Source organism: Malurus melanocephalus, unplaced genomic scaffold (assembly GCF_030028575.1).
Source record: "Malurus melanocephalus ecotype Western Australia unplaced genomic scaffold, MMel_1.1 scaffold_175, whole genome shotgun sequence".
NCBI lineage: Eukaryota > Metazoa > Chordata > Aves > Passeriformes > Maluridae > Malurus > Malurus melanocephalus.
The window spans coordinates 591052-618176 of record NW_026623407.1 but is presented as its reverse complement, the minus strand read 5'-3'; the positions used below and the strand labels follow the sequence as shown (position 1 = coordinate 618176).

The 27125-nt window shown below is 37.3% G+C and overlaps 1 protein-coding gene across 12 annotated transcripts in view; it reads right to left on the bottom strand.

The window, feature by feature from the left end:
- LOC130577361 (neurexin-1-beta) overlaps positions 1-27125 on the bottom strand; it is a 647097-nt gene that overhangs the window by 551912 nt on the left and 68060 nt on the right. For 7 of the 12 annotated variants that reach the window (XM_057372640.1, XM_057372642.1, XM_057372645.1 and 4 more), the window contains exon 3: positions 12391-12420. The exons of 4 other annotated variants lie outside the window; for them this stretch is intronic. In XM_057372640.1, coding sequence (XP_057228623.1) covers positions 12391-12420 — 30 coding nt within the window. Of the gene's footprint in view, positions 1-12390; positions 12421-17014; positions 17027-27125 lie in introns of those variants that run through there. One more of the 12 variants, XM_057372650.1, reaches the window with a different exon arrangement.

Here is a 27125-nt window from a genome sequence, read left to right as displayed (position 1 = left end):
TATTATGCTTTGTGCTACTGCTGATAAATTCCTCTTCCCAAACCATCCCAGACTGGCATGTCTGCTTCTTTTTCATTCTTAGTGCTTATTTCCAGACAAACCCACTGCAATAAGCTCCAACACTGAAGCACTCAGAGCTGTTCCAAGTGGAGTTACTAAAACAAAATTAATCTACCTTTGAATCAAAGATGTTCTGAAGTCCTGGAAAGCTGCTTTTCCAAATGACATGCCTGGGCACATCARCAGTCATGCCCACACTTCACTGATACTCAAACATCTGCTGAAACTGTCAGCAGATGCACCACGGGCAAAATAGGAATTGAGAACCATATTCTGAGGTACATAAAGTTCATGCTTTAACTGCCAATTAGGTTTTCCTCAGTCCTTCATCACAATGACAGACACTGTGCAACCACGAACGTGTCAGAGCTTCATCAGTTCTCCTGCTAAACGGTGCCTCTTGGAAATAGACTCAACATAAGTGAAAGTAAATGTAAAATATGTTGTAAATATAAAGGAAAACGAGATTGTGTGGTGCTTTTCTCCCATGTACTCATTTATGTGAATTTGAAGATTATAACCCAACACAAATTATACAAAATGACCTAAGTATAACTGCTGTAGGGTCTAGTRTTGTTTTTTGGTTGGCTTTTTTCACGTTTTGATTTGCTTTTTGCTGTCAATCCCTCTGTATCAGCCTTCTAACACATGATAACATCCTCRTAGTGACATTTCAATATGCCCTTCTCTCAAACACTCCTCAGAAATTAATTCTCYGAGAATACACTTTTGCATTTTCCCCCAATGACACATATTCAGCWGCCTGTAGATATATTTGACCCATTRCATTAATAAATTATCAAACAATAACAAGATACTAATAACCCACAGGCTGTTAAGTCTACAAGGTTTGCAACTGAACACCAGAAATGAGGCATAGAAGATCCACCTCAAAAATTGGCTTTCCTCCTCCTCTCTGATACTCAACATGTATTATCAGGGAAAGGTTTGGAATTCTTTTAAACTCAAAATATTTCAACTTCATTGAATTAAATAACTCATTTTTTTTCACATGTTCTGGGAGAAACTACAGAGTCCCATTTGTCTCCTTGAATTTTAGCAAAATACAGGATCTTTTCCTGGCTACAGTAAAAGTGAACGTTAAGAAAGTATTTGAAGTCTTCATGAATAAAGATAATTCTGATGCARAATAATAAGTCCTTCAGTAAAGTAGCCTATGATTCCATCCTCTCCTTTTGTGTGAGCATAWTGCAGCTAAAGAAGACTACTTAACTCTCAGTGAATATAAATTTGAATGGTGAGGTTCAAAGAGAAACTAAATATTAGAACACTGAGTTCAGCCTTTAAATTAAAACTGGATCTTATAAGTTTGTATCTTTCTTCTCTGTAATTCACAACACTCTTATGGGACAGTATTACCCACTAGTTTATAACATTTCCTAGGTTAGATCACAATTTCTATTCCTCATTTAATTTGTCAGCTTTGTATAAGTATTTTTCCCTGCATAAAAGGGCAGAAATGAACAGCTCCAGCTTTGCTGCACAAATAATTCACAACAATGCTTTGCCCAAGGTTTATCTGGTGTAGCAGTCACTACCTGACATGGTAAGATCATTCCTTAGAAGACCTCCATACCCTTTTGTAAAGCTGTATAAAATAAGCAACGAGAACCTGTATAAAATAAAAATATTGGATGGCATAATACTCTTGAAAATTAGATTAACTGCAGTATTCAGTTTAAAGTATTCAAAACAAACAACCACAGTGAAATGTCCAMGTTTGAGAAAGATTAATCTCCCTTGATCCACACTCCCCATATATGTTTGAATCTCCCTTTGATCCACATTCCCATATATGTTTGAGGTTTCTCCATGAAGGTGTTTCAGTTTCCATGTTACATCCTGGCTTAAGGGAATGCTTTGAATGGTTTTTCCAGTGAGCCCATTAGGGCCTGACTTGGAGGACCTCCCTGATCCATAAYGCCATCCACACAAGAAACACGGTGAAAGTGTTGCTAATAAAGCAAATCTGGTGTGGCCCTTTTCATGTCTGACAATTTTCTCGCATGTTACCACAGTAATTTTGCTGTTCTGTGTGATTCATAGGCTTCAAGGCCAGAAAGGTTGTTTTTGATTATCTAGTCTCATTTCCTGCATAATACAAATTACAGGCTGTCAGCTAGTACATGAGAGACCTCCTCTTTAAGCAGTTTAATGGCTAAGAACCTGGGAAATGTATTTTTAGACTTTCTGAAGCCTGCTCTTCTGCCTTGGGTCTCAAGAGTATGCCAACTAGGTAGAGGAGCATAGRCACATTCCTGCCTCCCAAGGTGGATAATTAGCATGACCTAGATATATGTACATTTCTGGGAGTTATATGTACTTATTGAAAGCTATAGGGCTGATGTACAGCTCTTTTAGCTGTTTTGAAAAGGAAAATATTAATTAAACTTTCATTTTGCTTTTATAACAGCTCAATAAGTGCAGAACTCTCAAAAACCTGCTTCTTTAACAAGCCTATTCATTTCACGGACAACTGAAATGGATATCTTGTTGGCAAGGTGTACCTCTACCATCCATTTCAGAACACTGGATAAATATCAAATACATGTTTTTTTCCTGGAAGAGAGAATAAATGACACATAATGACACATGAGTAACTTTTATTACGTATTTGTCATTATATAAAGCTTAATAAAACCTGAGATAGAGGCATTTCTGAGAGATAAACTGATGAAGTACAGCAGGTTCTATTTATCTCCCTATGTGACTACATCCTGAATGCAGCTCCATGTACRTGTGGTAAATGTGTATATGCCATTAAAAATTGCTGAGGAATTTGTCCTTTAGAACTGTGAATCACTTCCTGTGTTTTACTCCATGTTTTTAGTGCTTCCCAATATTTTCAATGGGAATACAGGGATTTTTCCTCTTCACAGTAGCCTGAAAAGCTCCCTTCTTTGCTCTGGGGAACTATGGAGCAGTAGACTAACAATGGAACTCAGGTAGCTTTACGTAATGTTCAGAATACAGATTTGCCACAGATAATATAACAGTGCTATACAGATAAATATGTTGCACAAGAGTAATACAAAATTACTGATTTCCAAGTCTACCTTTGTTGGTCCAACCTTGCTTTTAGATACTTTTATMTGATTGTTTTTGGAAATATAAATTTTCTTCCAGTATTCTAAGACAGTCACAGTTATGGAGAGCGTTCTTGTTTAAATAATTCATTGGAAAGGAGCGTAGAGATAAAAAATATGCTACAGATATTTAAAAAAAAAATTAAAAATCAGTGCATGACTACCATAGTCACAGCTGCATGTTCATGTGTCTGAAGATGCAAAATTATGAACGAACCTTGAGGGACACCTGCAAAATTAATGGTTTGCAGAAGCATTTGGGTGAAATGAGAGAGCAGTTCACTGCTTGCACCACAATGATGTGGGGGTGTTCGGGTAAACRAAGATTAAATTAAAATAGAACTTTTTGAAATCTCCCACCACTTTTGTGATCATGTAAACATACACCAGAGTTACAATTCAGTGTAACTGCAGCCAAATGACTTCTAAAATTGAAAACTATGGAACAACTAATCAGTAGCTGCAGTTATACAAATAATATCAAATATCCATTTAAATAACCATTCATAGTGCAAATAGCATTGTCATGGAGGTATTTGGCTTTAAAACTGATTTATACTTTGTTTTGCATGGATTCCATAGTAAAATCACAACTTGCAAACATAGTTTTCAACAGTGATTTACCTGTAAATGACTGGTAGTTTCTTTTAGTTTTGTTTTTTTTTAAATTTCTTATGGACTTGTGAAAATACTAAATGTACCTTGTAAGTACCTTTTAAGACCAAGTGGTTAAGCAGAGCCATTAACTGAGAAAATCAAAGACCAGCTTGTATTACCAGCAAAATGCCCGCAGTGCCCTTTCTCTGAGATCAAAATCACTTATGTGGCACCTTTTTGATATAACTCAGGCTCTTCCTAACAAAGACACTCAGGTTCAATAGAGAAGGAAATCAGATAGTTTTTTCCTGACTTCTAGTCCTAGAGAGAGATGTTACTGTTGGTTGGGAGTGGGGTCACCTGAGTACCAATATWGCTGGCCTCAGGAATCTCTCAGGGTTTCTTCAGCTGAAAGATGCTTCAGAAGCAGAATATGAATGGTYACTGGAAGGTACTTAGCCCCCTTTCCTTTGGGTGGATACTCCTGTAAATGGAATTACCATGGCTCGTGATATGGAATTCAAGACAGGCCTATTAACTAAGGGTAAGTCCAGTGAAAAATTTACAGACTTGTACTCACTTAACACCCAATTTTGTTTTCCAGACAGACTCCCCTCTGTCTGAAGGATATGCAAAGGCAGATGAAAGGAATCAGACCCAGCTGCTTTTATTGCATGCCACCCCCAAGACAGAGAAGCCACTGAAGTCAATGCTGTGATGCCAGCAGTGCCAGGTGTTCTGTGGTAGCCTCTTGTTATCCAAGCTTGCTTCTCCACAGCTTTATGAGCTGCCAGTGAATCAGCCCAGATGCTTCCTTTCTTTAAAGAACAAATGGCTACTTTGAGCGGGCAACAAAATGTACCAGAATCTCTAAGTCATAGCAGCAAATTACAAAAACTGCCTTCAAGTGAAATGCAGTGCTGGTCAGAAAATTGTTGTAAGTGGGTGCCAACACAAAATAAAAACCAAAAACCTCACCCTGAATATAGCTTTAATGAGGAAGAAAAGGCTCCTTTAAGTAGAATTAATTAATTCAATAGAAAGATTCAGTCACTTTTGTTTCCTCCYAAGCCTGGAAAGAACATATCTGGATAGCAGGTTGGTTTCTATGAAAACCATCAAAAGCACGATGCTTTTCATAGCAAAGTCCACGTTCCATGCCCCACACTCATTTCCCATGGGAGTCCTTCTCTGTGTTCCTGAACTTTCCAGTTCATTGCACAATTCCACTGCTCTGCTTAATTGCTCTAGGTGGACCCTGTAGTAAATGTAGAAAGCTACCTAYGAGCAATTAAGAATATCAGGGTTATAGAAGGCTTTGAAAATGAGGAAAGGGCTATATTGCTAGTATCACTGCAAATTATACTGTTTAATTAGAGTTTAAAGAAGACTGGATAATTCAAATTTCTGTCATTTCTAAGTACCTCAGCATGGTATTACCACCAAAGAAAATTCCTGTAAAGAGTAGGTTAAAAATTTTGCATGCAGCATACTTATTTCTACAACAACAATCWGACTATGTAAATATTTTTTTTTCAATTCCTTTGCATGAAGTCTTTCTTGGCAGAAAATCATGGGCATTTAGGGAGCACAGTCCCTCTTTTCAGTGACACCGGCATAATTTTAGAGAAGAGTTCTTCACCTTCACTAGATTTAGTTTCTTTAGAAATTTTGGTAAAGTTTAGTCCAGAATTTTGCCATCCCTGCATGCAGACAAATCTTAGAGATGTTTGAAAATACTCTTCCTAGGGCCTCTAATTTCTTTCCACTTAGCTGGTGAAGCTCCACTGAGCGTGATTGATTGGACTTAATGTCAAAATCAGCTGAGACTTCTGAGCGAGATGTACAATAATCTCCAATTATTTTTGATTTTCGCTGAAATAACAGAAATTACATTCTGTTGGGTTCATTTTTTTAGTTGCTCTTGCAGATTTCAAGGACAGAATTTTATCCTAGGAAGACACAGTGCAATCTCCGGGTGAAACTGAAATCTTTTGTGTTACTCTATCAATGTGTTTGGCTCATGAGACGGTTCAAGGATATTCCAGTATCCGAGGAATACACTGCTCTCAAATACCTGTTTCACTGGAAATGTCTGTGAAATGTGTCTTAAATTCTCATGGAATTTCACTGGGCAAAAGAGATATAGATCGCCACCTCTTTAAATTTTCATTTCCTATGCACATTTATATATACATTAAAAGAAAAGTTTTAAGGAAGAAATACCAAGTTTTCCTATTTCTTTATTGCTTACCTGCTGATTGTTTGGGGKTTTTTTTACCTCTTCCAAGTGACAGCCTAACTGTTTTCCATCCTCAATAAATCCCCTCATARTTTTTGTCCTGAAATACCCATCCTTCATCTTGAAAGAGATGTAGTATTATTTTGAGAGGTTTTCTGTCAGCACACCCATCTTCTGGATAAACCTATGCTCAAAGCGGGCCTTGTGTTGAGGAAGCCAAAACCTCAGATATGTCCTATCCCCTACCACAATTCTGGACCCAGCAGAATTCTACACATTTAAAAGTATAAATATTTTTTACATTAAATCCTTCATAGTTGCACATATATTTTCTTTCCTGTAAATCCATAGGAAGTCTATGAAAAATGCACATATACTTTATATGATTGAGTGACATCAGAATCTTCCAGAACATGGTAAATGCTTTATTTTCATGSTGGCAAGGCACCAGAACTCTTGGTGTGGATGGGACATTACCATGTGGTGACTTCACTTTAAAAAATAAGTGTGTTCCCCTTTCTTCAGAAAGTTTTCTTGATATTTATGGCAGGTTCTTAGAATTCCTTTTCATTCTGCTGAGGAGGAATCAGCCATCTCAGATAGGTAGAATTTTGAATATGTGTGTCTCAAGAAAGGATTTGCAATTCTGTCCCTGATGTTGATTGTTTTCTTCCGAGCCATCAGAAAACTTCTGCAGTCATGCTCTGCYGTGTTTTTTTCCTCATTAGGGACCCTTAATCGAGCACATTTCAACCTCAAGTTGAATCTGCAGCTTCAAACGTCAATATTCCAGGGTTACAGGGTATCACCCAGTGAAGTGCAAGGGAATTGCTTGCTTCAATGCATCACAACAAACATTTAGTGCATAGTTCATKATGATACTCAACCAAAATTAGAACATATTGACCGTACAAATGTAAGGATAGTATAAATATTTATTGGAACTTATATGTGTAGGCATGGGGGCATGGGTTACACACAAAAAACTTAAATTATTATCCTTTTGCTGAACAGCAGCCTCTATTTAATTATACTTACAAGGATCTTCAGAAAAAAAGAAGTCATTAATGAAGAGATATGAGGTGTAGCTACTCCTCTTTGGAGTACTTTGAGGAGTTTTATATTTAAAGTTCATTCATTTATCAATGAAAAAAGTAATGCTCATTAAAAGTAATGGTGATTTCATAGAGAATGTTTTTGAAAATTCTTATACTCMCAATGTTGTAAATTATCCATGACTTTCAAAATGTTTGGGACCTGTTAAATGGCRGATAATCCTTTAAACCTTGTTGATTTTTATCATAGAAACAGCGATGAGACTGAGTGAGGAATCTCAAAYAATTCATTCCTCTCCTGTAAGGTCACCCAGAAACAATTTCAGTTGTCCAACCCTGGCAACCCCATTGTGTGTCCAACTCCTAAATCACCTCACCTCAGTGCTAGCAGGGAGTCTTTCCAACCAGCTGCCATCACCTAGGACATACAACCATGTGAACAAGTTCAGAGAGCCAAGAATGCCCTCCATCCACACTTTGAGCTTGCCAGGCAAAAGCCAGCTGCAGCTGGGATGGTATGAAGCTGAATCCATGCAGCAGGGCACTGAGCCAAAAACAAGGAGCTGTGCTGGAGCCCAGGGCTGTGCCAAAGCATTTCCAGGGATCCTGGACTGTTGGGGGCTCAGGTCAGGGACAGCTGGGGGATGGGAGACTCTCAGGCCCACTTTGAAGCAGCACACACTCTAAGGCTGATGAGAGGACAGGCTTTTCAAAGATCAGGGAGTGTAAGAAGCCAAGGCCATTTTAGCTCTTGGAAACCAGAGCAAAAATGCAAGTGATCACAGAAAGATGAGCTCGTGGTCACAGAAAGGTTAATGACTGAGCTCCACATGGTTTGATGTTGGGGAGGTTACTGGCACAAGGTGACATTTGTGTTGTGTGACACAAGCACTACATGATTACTTAGCTGTAACATATGCCTTTGATGCTTGTGATTGTTTAAGGATTTATTTAAATTGCTTTTATTTTTCAGTTTCTACTTTTTCCCAGTTGTCAAATGAATTGTGTAACTGGTAATTAATAAATTAGTGGCATCACTTTGGTGTTACAGATATTGTACAATGGCTTGTCCAATAAAATCTTGCCCTCCTTTCCCAAGGGAGTTGACACATACATAAATGGCCATTCTGAAGCCCTTCTTCAGCATTTGTACACAGCATAGCAAATACCAGCATATCAAAAGCCTACAATCTAATACCACAAATTGCAGCTGCACTGTCAATCTTTTGGTGGAAACACKTATTGCTCAGCTAGCTAACAGTTAATAGTTTGTTATGAACCTGAGTGACTCATGTACAATTGAAATCTGCACGTAATCTCTAAAATAGCAGAACAGGAGTATRAACATAGTATTTAGGTATAGAGTGAGTAATATATGTAGTCAAAAGTATGATAATTACATAGAAATTAACTAAAGATAAAAATATGTATAGGTTAAGAGAACTGCAGTAGAAAAAAACAAAGTAATCCATGTCACTGTTAGAGTTTCTGAATTATAAATTCCTTCCATTGCTCGCCAAAAGGATATGAAAAATAGGAGATGAGATTTTTTTTAATGAAGAAATTGAGTGTTTTGCATTAGTTGCCATGTAAGTTTAGTTGTATTACTATTCATCACAAAATAATTCTGCATGGCTTTGACGAGGTAAGGCCTATAGGTGGAAATGGTAATTTTGTTAGACCGCTTCCAATAGTTGGAGAAAGCAGACAAAATTTGTTTGGGCACAAATTTATTTAGGGCAAACAAATCTGTCTGTTACGAACAGCAGGTTCAAGGTTTGCTTTGAATTCAAACTATTGCTCTGAGCAGCGTTTTCAAAACCATGAACACCATTTATAAACCTTACCTTGCCTGTGTCTTTTCACCATCAGAGCTGGGACAACTCTGCTGCTGAATTTCTTTACAGGTTGGTTATTTCCAGGGGATGAAAAAGGAATTCCTATGTATTTCTGAGTATATGGTGCTTATGAGAAAATAAACAAATGGCAGTGGAACTAAAAGATCACAGCTCTTCCTAGRATTAGGTATAGCATCTACACGGAGTAATTTGCGGGGAGATAACCCGCAGTATCCCAATTTAGATTTACAACCAAATGACAAACATCTGGGCACCAAGAGATGGTATTTTTTGATTGTTTACCCAATTGTGAACTCTCCTTCCCCTGTCAACAGGGGAACCAGRTCAACACCTTGCCCTAATTCTGAAGATACATTCATTTTTTTCCCCCTTTTTTCAGTATCCCAAAGAATATCTACACAATTAAAGGAGACGGTGATACTTCAGCCATTTACACTCATCATAACAAATTACATAGTTATGCTTCTTAAAAGTGTTTGATTGTTTACAAAAACAAGATTAAGTTCATGACATAATCACCCAAATTTTTTCAATTACTGACCCTGGAAACCTCTCAAGGAATGGAATTTATGACAAAGGTATTTTCTCTTTTGTCCCTTCATTCTTCCCAACGCCTCCTGATTAGTTGTACTGTCATGTGTTATGAACGTGTGTTTTCACAACTGTTTCAAGGCCACATGTTTCAATAACTGATACCAGTKCAGTTCCAGGATAGTCAACAAAATTATTCTGGTTTAGGATATGGTTAAATATCAGGGAATATTGTTCAATATTGGGGGATATTTTCTGTTAAAGCAACTGAAGCTAGTACACATATAAACCCTTTCCATCCATTTGAACAACTACACACCATCGTATGTGCAGAAATGTTGTGATTCTCAAAACATAGTAATGATTATTCCTATATTAACTGGATAAATCTAATGAAAACCAAAATATGGAAAGAAAAATGTAGTCAAATGATTAGATGGCTGGTGACTGGTGTTTAAATTATGTTATATGGCACATTATTAAACATTAAATGTAGCTAATATATACAATGTAATTTTTTTTTGTGAATATGGGTGCTAAAGCTTCCAAAATAAAAATATAAATCTCTAAATGTTGCACAATACTTGCACAGTTTCTGTTTTGATTAAAATCTGCTCTCCAGACCAGCTACCATTTATAATAAATATTCATAATATTTATATTTGAATCCTTTCATGCAAAAAAAACCTTTGGTGTCATACATACTACATCATTTATTCTGTGTAYAGAACAACCTAGAAAAATGATTCTGCATTATAAATAAAAGTTATCTATAATGTCAAGGTTCAATTAATATAAAATGTCATTTTAAGGTAACTGCAGCCAGGATATCTACTGATGAGGAATAAGATAGAAATAATCGGTAATAAGGAGGTCATACATACTAAATATAGAAAAATAAAAGGTTAAAAGCCATATAGCAAAGAAAACAAAATGATCCTATAAACCAAAGAAATCAGCGGATTGTTTTTCATACTTGCTTAAAACTTTTCTTAAGGAAGAAGGCTTAGAGCTGCAGAACACACACAACCCTTTAAAGGGTGCCCCACCTATACAGCTACACAGTCTTTRCAGGGGTCTGAGATGAGGAGGAATGAGCCACCACAGATTTCTATTTACAGCCTTTGCATCACATGAATTTTCTAGGTAGAAAACACTAAATCAGCCAAGACACCAACAAACCGGGAGTTTGTTTCTAATTTAATGAGTTAGGGAAGTATGACYATGCAGATAAGAGTTCTGATTTATACAAAGAATAGGTATCCCTTGACAAATGCTGAAGATGAATAGAACTGTACGATTCATCAAATGCAACAGAGATTAAATGGCTTTTAATGACCAGCTTTTTATCATAAAAATATATTTACACAATGCCTGTGAACAAGTATCCTTGTAGCAAAACTTGGTGTTTATTTATACAGGAAAAAAATCTTGTCCCCTACTGCACTCTTTCCTCTGGGAGAAGGGAAATAAACATGGCTGGAATTCCTTACATAAAGAAACAAAAAGAATGAAAAAAAACAAAACCTCAAAGAAAACTCACACTTCTTTGGCTATTATTTCTTCCTTGTCCAATTCTTAGCTCAGATAYGCTCAAAGTGATTAATGTATGAGGAAACTCTCAAGCCAAATGTGACTGGCTTATGGCAAAGTCTTGCTAAAGTTAGTGYTATTCCCATTTAAAACGTACATCAAGCTGTGGACTGACCCTGGACAGATTATCTCCAGAGAGTCCTTGTTGAGCAACATCAAGCATTTTTTTTTTTTTTCCCCCCCATGCCTGGTGGTTTAGATTCCATTTCTTTGAGAACAGAAAAAGGCATACCTCAAAATGTGCTGTTATTTCATCCTGAACACCTCCTGTAACTCAGCCTCTTTTATCACTGCCAAAGCTTTACATCTCTCACAAAACCAGGAGGCAAATTTTGAAAATGGTCAGCCTGAACTTCAGGATAATTACCCTTACCTTGATGTCCATGACATATTTACTGTAAGAATATACCTACCTCATGTTATCAGTGCAACAATTTYATATTTACTTACATTATTTATACATACATTAAAGTACACTGATGGCATTAAAAATAAAGAAAAATCATGTAATACCTTTACTTTTACCTATGGATTTGGTGAAATGGTTCCATGAAGAAAGCATTTCCAGACAAAAAGAGAATAAAGAAGAGGAGAGAAACAACAGTAAGAGTCATGAGTACATGTAAATGCAATAGTATCTGAACATGAAGAGACAAAGTACAGGATCAGTGTCTGAAGACAGATGGAGGTGCAATCAGTGTCATGTTAGGGATTTAGTTTATTTCTTCCCAATCATGTACATGCAGAGAAACACAGAAATAACCCATGCTTAGATAAGAAAGACTGCCACAAAGGTAACATGGACAATGGTTAGGAGGAAAAAAATCACTGCTTTTGTTAGGTAGCAAAACTGTACTCTCAGCATTCCAGAAGCCAGGAGCAGGTGCTTTCTGCACGATTCCAATCAGCCATGCACTAATGCAAATGGACTCTTCAATGTGTACAATGTGACAAGAGGAGCATCTTCTTTCAGGAGCTATCAGCAGAGGGGTCTTGCACTTTGTTTATCTTTTATAGAATCACCCGYAATTTTATTTTCTGATCAACACATGAAATTTCTCAATCACTTTCTCACTTCTCTCACCTCTTTTTAGTTATTGTATTGCAAGAGGGGGAGTTGAGGAGGCAGGAAGGACAAAAGCTTACAGAGCAAACAAAAAAAAAAAAAAAAAAACAAAAAAAAAAAAAATTAAATAAGAAAAAAAAATGTGACTAAAACCACGTGTTTCTTTGCAGCCAAAGACAGCTTTCAAGCATTTGCCCATCGGTTGCAGTGATGGATTCAAAGCAGCTACAGAACAAGAAGGAACAATGAAAGCAGAGTGGAAAAGGAACAGAGCCCATACCTTGGTCGCCCATCATCAGGTGCGCCAGACCTTGAAGGGAAACAAGAGCACAGTCAGCAATGAACAAGGGAGCACGGGAAGGTGGTGTTGTCACACTGACAAAAATGTTTTGTGACAGGCATCTGTTTCCTATGAGATGTCTGTATCACAGAGGGAAATCAAAGAGCATTTTTCAACCACTGGTTGGAATGCTTTGGGCTACGAGTAACAGAACTGCAATTCAAACACTGGGTGCTGGTTTATTGTGTATTTTTTTTTTTCTGTGCAGTATTTACAATGACAGAAAATAATAAAATGCTTTCAAATCCAACCAATTCCTTTAATAATCCATCYGTCTTTATCATATTTTGATTACATTGTTTTGAACACTTTGCTGGGAGGACTTCCTGTCCTCTACATGTGAAATAATGTTTAAACCCTGGAGAAGTTTAAACCTGAAAAATGGGCTGGGTCTGATCTTTTTCCCCTCATAAAAATGAGCATTTCAGGTAATTAAATAAAATTTCTTCATCACATTGAAATGATAATGCAAAGGATGTCTCCTTATTTGTGTGAAATGTGACAGTAGAATGAATTTGTTTCAGAGAAGGCAAATTATTACATATGCAATATAAAATACATAGTAATAAAGAAAATTTAAGTGACAGCTTCTGCAACTACTTCATAAATCTGAGAGAAATAGATTTTGCTTTATACTTGTTTTGTGAGATGAAATCCCATCATGCCAGAATAGGTCTAGTGACATTTCAAAGCAGATGTCCATAATGATAATCACTCATCCAGAGCCAAATTTTTTTACTCTTTAAGGAAAAATATCCAGCTTCTTTAATTCATGATAATAAAATGATACTTAAATCTCACTGAGTATAACATGATGTAGGGAGAATATTTTTTCTAGAGACATGAAAGTTTTYCACTTTTTATGTCTGATTTAAAAACCAGGCTTATTCTTGTTGAACTTTGCTGTTTTAGGATTCATTTCAGAAGTTATTAATTGTTCATGCCTTAAATGTGCTCCTCTTCTCAAAAAAGCCATACATCATTTTCTTATTTGCAATTAATTGCAATTAATTCACACAAAGAAGGCGAGCCATAAAATATCCTTCTCTTTATTGGAAAGCAGACTTCCTAGAGAGASAGTTTCTGTGATTTCTAATTCACAAAGAAAATTAGGTGCACAAATGACTCACAGTACTTGGGGGTAGTTCAAAGAAGATCCTCCCGACTGCAATCAGTCTGAAAGGATTCGTCTCTTATCAGCTCCAAATCTCAAGTGATGCTCCAAGCAGACTAACAATGGTTTTGCTGAATTATTGCTTTTTAATGTCACCCGTTTTGGATGTGTAGTTAAACTGAAGGGCCCGATGTGCCTCATCTCTTGTGCAATAAATTCTGTTTCCAAACACGGCGTTTTGCAGCTGGTGGGATTACCTGGGGCTCCCAGCAATGCAAACGAGAGCTGACTGTGCTCCTGAAGGGATGCCTGCATCAGCATTGCTTGGGAAACATCACRCAGCTGTACTGGCACTTTGCAGCTTGTGAAAGGGAATAGAAATGTTTTCATGGGTGTTCTTTCTTTGTAAGTGCTGCTGCAAGAGGGGTTTGCTGAATATACAGGCATAAAGACCAGGTGACCTTTTTCTAATTCATTTTTTAGTGCCGGGTGTCCTTGCTTGGATCCCCTGACGTGTGGCCCTTTGGAAGTACAGTCTCTTCTTGTGATTGATTAATTTGTCTTTTGGGTTTTAACTTTTTGTGTTAGCAACTACAGCAAGAAATCTCAGACTTTTGASTTGGCCCTAACTGTGTTTGACAGGGGAAAAGTGAAACCAGTCAAATATTACAACATCTTTTTCTTTAATGGAACTTTTMAGCCCCTATTTCATGTGAGATCTTTCAGTTCTTAGAAGGTATGAAACAAATAAAAGAAGATCATCTCTTCCTGGCTCACATTTACACATGAGCTTTATAGCTACAGGAACCTAAACAAAAGTCTAGTTTCAGATTATCACTGCTGATATATATCACAGCTAATATATTTGTTAAAATGATACGTGAAAATGGTCAGTTGCAAATACATGATTCTTAGATCATTTGGACAAAAAAAAAGTAAATAGCAGAAGTGCCTCTTGAAAACATCATCAAAAACTACTTTCATTTTAAGAGCCACTTACAGGCTGGTTCAATAAAAAAAAAGGCAGCCAAGTGAATGTAAAAGACACACACTGCTCAAATCAAACATGTACCAATTAAAAAATTCAGTGGTATTCCTCAAGAAACCGTGCTTTGTTTGACTCTGTGTTATTTTATTTGCAGGCAGTAAGGTCACCTACACTTCCTTGCTGAAGGCACATAATGATACTTACCTTATTTCCTATTTTTGCAACCTATGGATGAGTGAAGAACTACTGGTACTGTACCTGTTCATTCCACAGAGGGGTTTAAAATGATACAGCTAAATCATCACAGCAGCAATCCCTGCTAGATTTGCAAAATGAAAGTGTGCTTTTGAAAAAGAATACCACAACAGACAGATCTGGGAAGTTCCATCCTTAGCTAGCCACATATAAGCATCCTATACATTGAAATTCTCATTTGTGCACCATTGCTTCACTTTCTTTGTGAATTAGGAATTCAAGATTCAAAAGAAATCCCTCATGTGTGATCCACTCCAACTCTATCGTGAACTTGGCTCTGAGAGGAGAGATTTAAGGGGCACAGGGTGGGAGAGTGGAAGGGGATATGCACACAGGATATTGTCATCGTTTGGTGTGTGAGTTTCATGCAGAGCACAGGCCAAAACAAAATTTAAATGTGATAAACCTGCAGTGAGGGTATTAAAGCCTAGCACAACTTCAGTAAAACGAATAAACAGTAGCTTTTTTACCAGCAGTATATATAAAATTGAATACTACATATTTCTGTTTTCTTATGCAGCTTCATTTACAGAGATSCTCAGATACCACAGAGATCAAAGACGCAAAATTTTAGCTCAGTTTTCAAGTTGTGAATTTTATTCTTTACATATTCATGCTTTGTAACTTTAATGTATGCATAAGTATCCAGACTGTGTTGGAATAAATTTAAGGTTGCAGTTTTTCGAATTAGATTCAGGTAAAGTCTGGATTAACTGTTATCCAGGTTTTATCTTGTACTGCTGTGCATAAATGAATATGTGAAACGCAATTGAACCTTCTTATCTAGTTATACTGAACCTAATTCAACTTTTGAGGCTCATGTTGACACCAGTAAGAGTTTTATGCACAGATCAAATACAAGATTAAGCAGTTATTTCTAGGCTTTTATGTTTTTCAGCTGGAATTTCTATCCCAGTGTTGTTGAATACATTTYTATCTCGCAATGAAAATGAAATTTTATTGGCGTGTATGTGCATGACAGTGCACACAAGTAAAGCTCCAGAAATGCTTGAATCTTCTTTCTCCTTGGGATAACAGATATTTTAATAAAATTTCACAGCAGCATCTATGTGCTAAATCTGAGCACCTGTCTTCACYCTTGAATACATCAGCATAGAGAAATGCACTTCAAGGCTTCTTGAGATCACCTCTGAAGGGGCAGGGAGTGACCCTTGGTGACCTGAAACCTGAATGAATTCAGGCCCCAGAGTAGCTCAGGAGTGCATCCTGGGTCAGAGTCATCCCAGGGCAGTCACTTTGCTCATCAGTTAGTTCACAAAGTCCTTGCTTTGAAAATAGCTTAAAAAATACTAGAATGAAATACAAGTATTTTTTTCAGTTTAGATAGATAAACTAATTATTTTTCCAACAGATAATTTGTTTATCCAGTGTGCAAAGATTYGCCCCAGAGAGACTTTTAAAAAGCACATAAAAAAGCACCTGCACCTTTTGGCTTACAAGAAAAAAGATTTGAACACTTTTAAACTATCATATATTTGCATGTTTTACCAGCTAATGGACTTACTTACCAATAYTCAGGATAGATGGCATTGTGCCTTAGTTTCCACTGCCCTATGCCATACTTTCTTTGAAGGGATTTTAATTACATACCAACATAATTATTAAAATCACATGCTGCTTATTTCACAGTGTCCAAAAGGCAAGTGCATTATGCAGAAAAATTAGACAGAAAACCCTTTTTCCTAAAGCTCTGTGCTGTAAAGGATATTACAGTAAACAAGGTTTGTGGTAGTAAAGAGAAAAGCGCTTTCCATTTTCCTAAGCAATTAAAAGACAGGAATTGAACATGCATTACTATCTTATTGGGAGGATTTTGGCTCCACATTGATGAGACAAATAGTTTCTTGAAGCATTTTTCATACAGAACATGTGAAGAAATGATTCCTGCAAATCTCCAGGAAGATTTTGGATATTATATCAGCCATACAAATACAAATCCTGTTGTTTCAGTGGGGGTATTCTGAATTACAGCAATAAGGCCAAGGAGTTTTGCCTGTGTTCTGTATGAAAAAGAGAAATCACATTTATTTCATAAACTTGTATGCCTTTATGGGGGAAAAAATACAACTTACCGTATTGAATGATATGTGTGCTTTTATAACATTAAGCAGAAGGGGGAAAAAAAACCCCTCACTGAACAGAAGGGAAAAACAAGAGCTTAGGAAAATAAGGTAGAAAGCACCCACCTTCCACATAGTTGTCTTCTGTAAGCACATAACAGGGAAGGAGAGAAAAGGAAAACATTCATTAAGCAGCATGCAGACTGGAACTTGCCATTGCATGTGTCTATCATGCAAGGCATCAAACACATCATGCAAGTGCTCCATTGCTACAATCCGGAGGGGAAAAACAAAAGCACCAGGGAAGCGGTGTTTCCTCTACTTAACAAAATGTATGTGATATGGAACGAAACAATTCTCTTTCCAAAGTGCAAAGATTGTACAGGATTTACTGCAGCTCTTCATACATGCAAKAATTATTATTATTTTTATTATTAGTTATTAATCAGAAGGCCTCCTTGTAAGACTTTTGTAACTATATGTTTTAAAGCCACCAGTTGTTTGTGAKAGGGATTCTAAGTTCATTTGGYTYTACTTTCYCATTCTGAGTTTTYCTGGGTGATGAAGTAGATGATTTTMAACTTCAGATARCTTAAATCCTTGAWTATGCTGTGAAGATGGTACCACAGRCAGCAAGGCTGATCCTGMAATCMTTAGTGAGGCACTCTGGTCATTGGGTCAAATCTACAAATTTGGAAAGGGGAAAACTGGCGCTTAAACTGGGTGGAATAACCCAGAATTGTTGGGTTGTGTCCTACAGAATTGGTCAGCATCAGAAACTTGCACATTTTTAAAAAACCAATCAATTCTCTTCTGRGTACAGCCAGCAAAGGCCCCAGCAGGGCCAAGGATGGGTTCTGCCCCTGGGTTATGCCAAAGGACATTCTGCCTAAGGAAAAATGGCATCCAACAAGTAATAATTTATCCCTGTTATCCCCAGCCACACATCAACATGGGGCACGGGAAAGCAGGTCCAAAGCTTACAAACAAAATGGGACTAAGAACTGAGCCTCAGCTAATGAAGTGGGCAGAATTTAAAACAGGCCCAGTGTCCTGATACTCCTGTTAATGTCTATAGTCTACAGCTGCTCCATTCAGAAGGTGATTTTGAGGGAGTGTTTCTCTGTGACCCATTATGATCGTGACTGAGGAGAGGAAAGGAGAGAGAAAATGGGAAAGGCAAAATAACCAAGGAAAATCATCACAGAAGTCAAGGAGATGGACTGTGTGGGCCTAACAAAGACGGGGAAAGGTGACAACAAAGCAGCCTGGCTGCCTGGGAGATCTCCTCCTGCAGTTGGTGTCACCTCCACCAGCACCTCCCATGGATTGAGAATGCAGAAAACACTGCAAAKTGAAGGCCAGTTCTGCCATTATGGGTCATTTCTCATGGAGTCATCCCACAGGAAAAAACCTCTTCATGTGTCCATGAAACTATTGTGGTTTATACACTACAGTGATGTGTCACACCACTAATGGGACCRTTATGATCTATCGTAACCCAATAAAAAAATAAGAAAATTATTTACACAGAACTGGGCTTAATGATGTTTCTCAAGCACAGTCATTTCCTCCCAGAATGTGTCACTTATCAGAGTGAAAAGCCTTTATAAGTTAATGCCAGAAAGCACTGAATAATCTCATCAAAACTAGACAATGTTCCAATAAATAATTTGAAAAGCTCGCCACTTTAAAAACAATAACTGTGATAAATGATGAATAAATACTAAGGGTTTAACCTTCTCAGTTTTTAGTTGTCATACTYGTAGGTCAGAGCAGATAAAGTAATTCTGTTGAGATATTATAATTCACCTTGTCCATTCACACACTCTAAATCAAGAAATAGAATAAAATTCACGGAGAAAATGAAAACCACCCAGTTTCACAAGATAAAGGTATTACATTCCATACACTATATAAATTGGATTGATATTTGGGCTATTAGAAATTGTGGCTCTTAGCTACAGTTTTCTGGAAGAGCCTTCTACCTTTAACTACATACACTAATTTCCTTTGTTGAAGTAAAAAAACCCACCCAAACTYAATGAAAAATAAGTTAGTTATTTCAATTGTAGCATAACTTCTGACTCTTTCATTTAATTCTGGCTATCACAGTGYTGGTATATTGCAACACCAACATTGTCATGGTGTCATTTTTGGTGGCCATGTTTAGATTAACATGATCTTTTAAAACCAGTCTATGAACATGCTGGCAGGCCAGTTCAGTTCCTCATGGTCTCAGAGTCAAAGAAAAGGGTTYTGAAAATGCCATCATAGGCAGCATCAGATGGTTGAACTCATCAGGCTACAGGGTTTTAGCTTATGTTGGTTTCTATCACGACTCCTCCTCTTAGCAGTAATTGGTATGCCTTTCTTGATGACTTTCACCAGAAAGATTCATACAAGCTGAGCATCTTCCCCTARATGTCTGATTGATTAAACTTTTAAATGATAGCAAGTCAAGCTGTCAAAACATTTTSAATTAAGTAAAATGGAAAGGGTTGAATTCCTACTCTGTGAATTAAACAGCGCATAGAGCCAAACCCCTATGCACTAGTAAATAGCAATGAAAATTCATTCCTCCACAGGTTTTTGTCATGGTAAGTTAAACCATCTTAAACAGTTTTGCAATCTAAGAAAAAAAAATTAGTTTGGCTTCTTTATGGTACTTTACAAGGCTTTTACATTAGATTAGCATTGAGAACTTCTTTTTAATTAAGGTAGTTTGTTTGTGATGGCTGATATATTTCCATATCACTAACACTTCATTTGGCTTTCCTGATTCCTATTTTCTWGGCATGGCCTATTCTTGTAAGCAGTATCTTAGAAGCCAGAAGGCCCAAATTCTAGCCTTGCTTTTTATTCATTTTGCTCACTCCAGCCACTCTTCATACAAAAACAAAAGAGGGGTGGGGAGGGGGGCAGAAAAAAGAAAAAGAGGAAAACTCTTTGAAAGTGATGTATACCATCAAACTGCAGTTCAGAGGGAACAAAACCTTCCTTGTCTAAATCAGGAGTAACTGCATTTATGTCACTAGAGTTGCATTGGCGTAAAATTTCTGTCCCTGGAGGAGAGTATAGCTGTACCACACGTTTCTGTCACTGCTGCTGATTTAGCCACGTGCAATCAGAATTTACACACAATTATATCCATTCACTCTGGGGGATCTTACTGAGCTGAACCAAGGTGTCCAGGACCCAAAATGCCAGCTCCAAAAGCTGCAGGCAGTGGCACAGGGTAGAGCAGAGGTCTTCCCTTTCCTGCACCAGCTGAAGATACCAATGGCTTTTCCCCCTAACAACAACATTCTGACTCCAAAGTGATGTGGGGAGTCCTCTTTTTTTTCACATTGCACCCCGCTACTCACTTGAAGAATCAGAAAGTTCTTATCCYCTGCAAATGCTGATTTCCCAGACCTTCCCCCATGCCCACCACCAACAAAATTAATTGCCCTGCTGCTTTCTGGGTTTGCAACCTAATTCCTGCAGCCAAAGTCTGCTCTCAGSGCTATGCGTGTAATCTGTTGGCTGTGCACATCGAGCCAAATATTGAGTTGATTTAAATCTGGCGTGACACAGTTGAAATCAGAGGAACTGTRCAACTTACACAGGCTGTGAATCTGGCTCATTATCTCCAGATGAATTGTCTCAGGCTGTCCCTACTGAAGCGAGAGCAGATTCCACTCAATTTTTTATTTTTTTTCAGCAAAAGCGCAACCAGTTCTAATKATTTTAGTGTATGTCTGTGATTTAGTGATGTGAAAATGGGAATCGTATTTTTACTAATTCAAGGACCATTTTAATATTTTATGATTCTTCATGGAAACCTTGATAAAAAAAAGAAAAAAGCCTAACTCTTTCTATGTTTAGTGGTTAWTTCTTCTATGACTTTTTTCCCCATCTGCTAGAGCATGTACACCACACAATTATGTAAGAACTGTATTTTCATGACAAACAATACATTAGTATTTTGAAATTATAAAAACAGAAATATCACTATAAGAAAAAACATATTAGCAGAGGCATTTATAATGGGGTTATTTTTCCTCTCATGGTAATTGTAGTTCACAATCACATTCCAGCAAGGAAGAATATAATATACCATAGACATATTTTATGAAATTTCAAAAGATATTCAGATGCATGACAAGTGGGGAAATAGCATGAAATAAAGCTATATTATGAAGGTGTCTTGCTACAAAATTGATGGTTAAAGTTTGAGATACAATATTTTGTTCTCTCAAAGAATAATGCAAAATGACGTTTCTCTCTAAATCTATCTACCGAAAAATACTGTACTCAGAAATATACTTTCAAGGAGAAACTTCATCTGTGGAATGGCTCCCAGCATTTCTTGGATAGTGCAATTGAGCCTGTCCCATCAGTTCCTCAAATTGATAGAGAAATTGGTTGAATTGACATGGGGTCCAAAACAAAATATTTGGAAAGGTTACAAAAATATGAAGTATGTTATAAAGTATGAACAATCAAATTGTCAATAATGACAAACTGAAGCAATACACTGAATATCCACGGTTACAAGAACTGATCCTCTCAAGAGCAGTGTATATGACAAATTCCAGTAGGATTATTTGCATTTTTTAGAAATGTACTTTTGAAAAATGTACTGCATATATTGATTGCAATTATTGGCTGTCATTATGAATAATTAGAAATGGATTAGAAAGATGCCTACTACATAACTCTGCTTTTCTTGCAGCTTTCTTGAGTATTGAGTAAATAGGGGAACAGCACTTCCCAGTCCTGCTGGGATTCATACACAAAATCTACAAATCTAGCAGAATTTAAGGAAGAGGGGCTGGGAATTCCTACATTTCCACATGGCTCTACAAGGTCTCAAATCAATGTACAGTCTCTCTTAGTCTCCACACAGCTTTGGACAGACCCATTCCGAGGACTTTCCAGTGCAGCTGGTAGAAATATCACAGGGACTTTATTGCTATTTTTTTTTWGTTTGGAAAGGAGAAATTTCAGGATGACAGGAGTTTGGTCCCGTCTACATCTCTGATAATCTCTTCTTTTCCAGAATGCCCTTTTCAAGACTTGGGGGAAAGTATCTAATGGCCTGCCTTGASTGAAAACAAGGACAAGGCTTTTGGGACAATTAGATGTTTTCACCAGCTTTTTACAAGGGAAAGCCATCAGCCCAAATTCAGCAGGCTTCTGTAAATCCTAGTAACATCCAAAAATTTCTTCTAGATGAGGTCATCTTTTCTCAACAGTATCCCAAGTGCTTGAAGAATGAAATAATAAGTTAAGCTAGTGCAGATGAGCTCCAAGTGTGAAGCAGCAGCAAGGCAGGCAGTGGAAGTTTTGAGTGCACAAGCAAAGAAATAACGAACAGAAATAGAAAATGGCATTATTTTTGGTGGCATAACTAAAACCATTACTGTGTTTAGTTCCAGTGGTCACATATTTAAAAGGGAGTAAAAAATTAAAGAGGTTTCAGAAAAGAAACTTTCCCCACAGCCACTCATGTCATTAAAACCCTAAGAAAACTCAGCAAACATGTCTTACAAAGAAAGCCCTAAGATGCTTAATCTGTTGAAAATATCCAAGACAGATGAAAAGGTGTCTGAACCCAGTCTATAACTATCAAAAGTTCTCGATAGCTGGAAGCCRTTTCAGCCAGACAAAGACTGATCAAGAGTCTGAAAAGTTCAAATGGAAAGGAAGACAAAAATATTCACTAAAGATAAAATAAGCATTGGCAAATCTAGGAATTTTTTTCCCCTCAACTCTTAAGACAGAGCCTTTCTCTAACAAAGGCTGCATATCAATCATTGTTTTTTGGCTGCATTGTAGGAATCCCTGGAGGAGATTCTGCCTTCTGCCATTTAGGATGTCAGGTTAACATTTTCATAGTAGTACATTCTGGCCAGAACTCCCATGAATCTATGAATTTTCTCTAGTTAAATGAGAGCAGAAACCAAGCATAAACAGCAGCAGATAGTTTGACACCCTGTTAAACATAAAAATGTTCAAATAAATTGTTTTCTCAGAACCAATCTCTTCATTGCTTGCACAAAGATTTCACTGAGAAATATTTCCCATGAAGAATTGAAATATAATGGGGAAAAAAGAATCCCCATTCAGACAAATTCCTATTTTCCCTACATTTCACAGCAGGACAATATCCCCAGCCACAATTTACTTCTACAATCTGTTCTATTTTTTAATATACCCTCTCCAGTTCTCTGAGAAACAGATGAGAAACAGAATCAAAATCAAGGCATAATTAAATCACTATTCTTGCTCAGGCAACTTTTTTTTTGGTGTGCTATTACATTCCTGTGCAGATTTATTACTTCTCTATCACTTATCATCATAAGTGTATTAAATATTAACTCATTCAACATTACTTGATTTTAATGGTATTAATCTATGATTTTATTATTACATATTTTTAGGTAYTGCACAGATGACTAGGATTTTGCTTCCTTGGAACAACAAGAGTTATGGAATAAGCACACCTTTGATACGTAGAACTCCTTTTTCTCAACTGCTTCCTGGAACTGAGATTTTTGGGAAGTTCCTTGTTCTCTTCTGTTAGTACTTTTTAKCATATAAACTTGAACTGTCTCGGGAGAAATTATGCAGATATAACAATAACTGCTTTTTAATTGTTTATTCATTTTAATAAACCATCCCAAGCAATTTTATTTTGTCCATATTCTCCGACCTCATTTTTTTTCTTCAAATGGGTCTTGCTATTCTCATATTTACTGCACTTATGACCTGCTTACAATACATCCGTTCTTTAAAGAAATTTGCATCACTCACTGCAACACTGTCATGGCTGTAGTAATGAACAGGAACCTTTTTTTCTTTTAATAATTGAATTTAGTAATATTAATAGAGGTAATGAAAGGAGACATAAATCATTTGCATATGTGAGAGTGAATCAAATAACTACATTCCCTCCTCAGTGTTTTAATTACCATGTACAAATAGGGAATGAAACACAACGTAAATCTATGTATTTTACTCAGTAACTGACATTCTTTAAGAACTGCTGCCCATTCCTTATTGATCCTCTGGAACTATTTCTTTGGATTTTAAATATTCAATTTCCACTGAAAATTTCTGGGATTTCCACTTTACTTTGGGCATTAGGACTTTTTCCCTGTAATCRCTAGAGGTCTTATTTCCTGTCTTGAGAATGGACAGACTGACTAGAGCTACAGGCCAACTGTATAGGGTTCACTTTACAATTCCTCTTTTCTTCCTGGCATCCTTTGTATTCCTTTGGATTTTCCTCAGTTTTACCCTGCTGGGTACATGGCATGAAAATATGCCCATGCCAAAAATATTTTCAGGCTATTCCTATCAAAACCTTTCATACAGAATTAACTCTTCTGGATGGCAGAGTGCAATGCCAAGCACAGATTACRTTCTACAAAAACGATGTGAGGTGACACAGGTATCTTCTATTTTAAGAACAACTGTTTTGAAATCAATTTGAGAAATTCATAAGACAACTTATTTCAACAACTTCTTCAATAAACACTTGTGAAATGAGGAATAAAGATTTTTTGGGGGATTACTCATGCTTGTTTTGATGTATGTGAGAGTAGAAACATGCCCAACATTTCCTTGTTGCACCATGCTTTGTGTAGTCAATTATGGCCATCCAAGAGGCCATAAATTCAGGCCCCAGTTACTATCAGAAGAAATCAAATCCCTCTCCAATCATGCTTTCAGCAAAACTGGTCTCTTAGACCCATTAATAGAATAGGATTAGTTGAGCTGACAGTGAGCAAAAATGCTGTGCAGTGATTGAATGGCAGAAGCAATTTTCCAGCTGGATGGCAGCTTTACGGAGGTGATGATCCAGTGGATAACGTGAGCAGGAGACTCAGAGGAGGAGATGTCGTAGGTTCTGTCCATCAGAGGGATATTATTTTTAAACAATACTCCCAAAACTTTTCTCCCTGTTTTGTACTGTACAGCGTGCTGGCAGCTATCCACACTTACACCATCTCCACGGTGCAAATTTAGCATTTCCCCTTCACAGCACTTACCAAAGAGTGAAGACATATGACTGCACATTTTGCCTATCTGAGACATTCACTCAGGCCCTGACTCTGTAGCTGGATATTTGTGCCTTCCCAGACTGGTACAACACCAAAATTAACAGGGCTGCATGCAAAGACAGCCATATTTTTGTATTCACACTCTGTCTTTAAAAAGAGAAGAGAAGAATGTTTATGTGCTATCCTGATGCCATGACTTTGACACAGGCGGCTGAAGATGATTTGGTATGAAGTGTTCTTGAGAGTTAGCAGCTAAAAATGTAGAAGACACATTGCACACAATTAAAAATAGAGTACCAATATTCAAAGTAATTTTGTTGYATAGTTCTTTAGCTAGGGACCATGAAATTTTCTTGGCTGCTACTAAGAGTCATTTTGTGGATGCGAACTGAGCTGAAGCTGCCTTTGGAAGACATTAGAATGGTACAGAACAAACATTCTCTTCATTTAAATGGGAATTTCCTCTGAAGTGAGTAGAGCTGTACTCTGGAAGTCACATACTGTAACTGAGTCCTTAATTTGACATCAAATTAAAATTTAATCATAGCTATCTGTGACTGCAAGTGAACAAAATAGATATCTTTATTTTTTTTAAATGAACTTAATTTTCTCCTTTACTAGTCTACAATCATCTCAATGCTAATGCTGAATGTTATTCTGATTAATTAGTTGTTATAGATAATGACAATTAATCTAATTACAAGAAATTTTACAATTAAAAAAATCAACATTTCTTAATTTAAAATTTGCTCATCCTTAGCTAAAATAAGAGCTGAAATATCTCTTCTTTCCTCCACAGATTTTACAGAAAAAGCAAAATAATCTTTTTAGAAGCCATGTGAACACCTGGATTGAGCTACCATACTTCCAGAATGCTTACGCAAACTGCAATCAGAGGGGCTTTAGAGCCATTCTTGATTTTCATAATATATTAATTGGCTAAACTTTTATTTTCTTGTCATAAGGTCATACATTTTAACTTTTCTAACACTCCTAAGTGATGTAACAAATGTGTAGGAATTGGTTTAGTACAGATGAAAAAGTTGGCTCTGCAAGGAGAATCCGTACCCAACATGATTTTGCAAACTCATGGTGCTAGGTTGAACTACACTGATTTATCATCTGTGTCTGCTCTCATCTCAGAACTGCACAAATTACATTTCTAGTGGTAGCGGATAGTAGTAAATATTTCAAAACAGTCCCATATCAGGGGTTTATAGAAATTAACCCAAGACAACTGGCTCTTCTCTTCCTAAGAGTTAATCAGCAGCACAGAATCACAGAATCAAACAATGATAAAGGTAGAAAAGGCCTCTGGAGGTCCTGTGGTCCAACCTCCCTGTKCAGRCAGSGTAAGGAGAGTGCATTGCACAGGGTCGTGTTCAGATGGCTCTGGAATCAATCCTGTGTTGGAAACTCCACCATCCCTCTGGGTGAGCCGTGCTGTCCCTGTGGGAATCTTAYAGSAGACAGTGTCAAAGGCCTTCCTGAAGTCCCCGTAGATAACATTCAGTGTTCTGCTCTCATCCACCAGGTCAGTCAACCCATCAGAGAAGTTTAGGAGGTTGGTCAAGCAYGACTTACCCTCGGTGAAGCCATGCTGACAGCTCCTGATGATTTTCTCATCCTCAGTAGCTTGCAGGATTAGCTGCTCTGTCTTATTCTGAGAGAACATCAAGTCTGGTCAGCCTCTAGTTCCCTGATCCTTCTTCTTGTCCTTCTTGAAGATGGAAATGATATTTGTGCTCTTCCATCTTTGGGTATGTCTGCCAAYTGCATTGATTGATCAAAGACTGTCTGGAGTGGCCTCGCAATGACAGGTGGCAGTTCCCTGATCTSAGTTCCCTGATACACCCTGATGGATGTATCCCATCAGGTGCCATGGCCTTATGTATGGACAGTTTGCATAAATATCCTCTSACCTGATCCCCTTCCACCAAGGGTACATTTTCTTTGGTCCACCCTTTCTCCTTTTTCTTAGGGACCTGGGATTCCTGAACATCAATCCAAAAATTGCTAAAGGCTGAGGCAAAAAAGCTACCCAAGACCTCATCCTTTTTTTCTATCCTGTGTCACCATGTCCTCTGTCTTGTGGACAATGGGTCCACATTTCCCCGCATCTTTTTGTCAAACATGTACTTACAGTAGCCCTTCTTGTTGTCTTTGACATCCCCAGACAG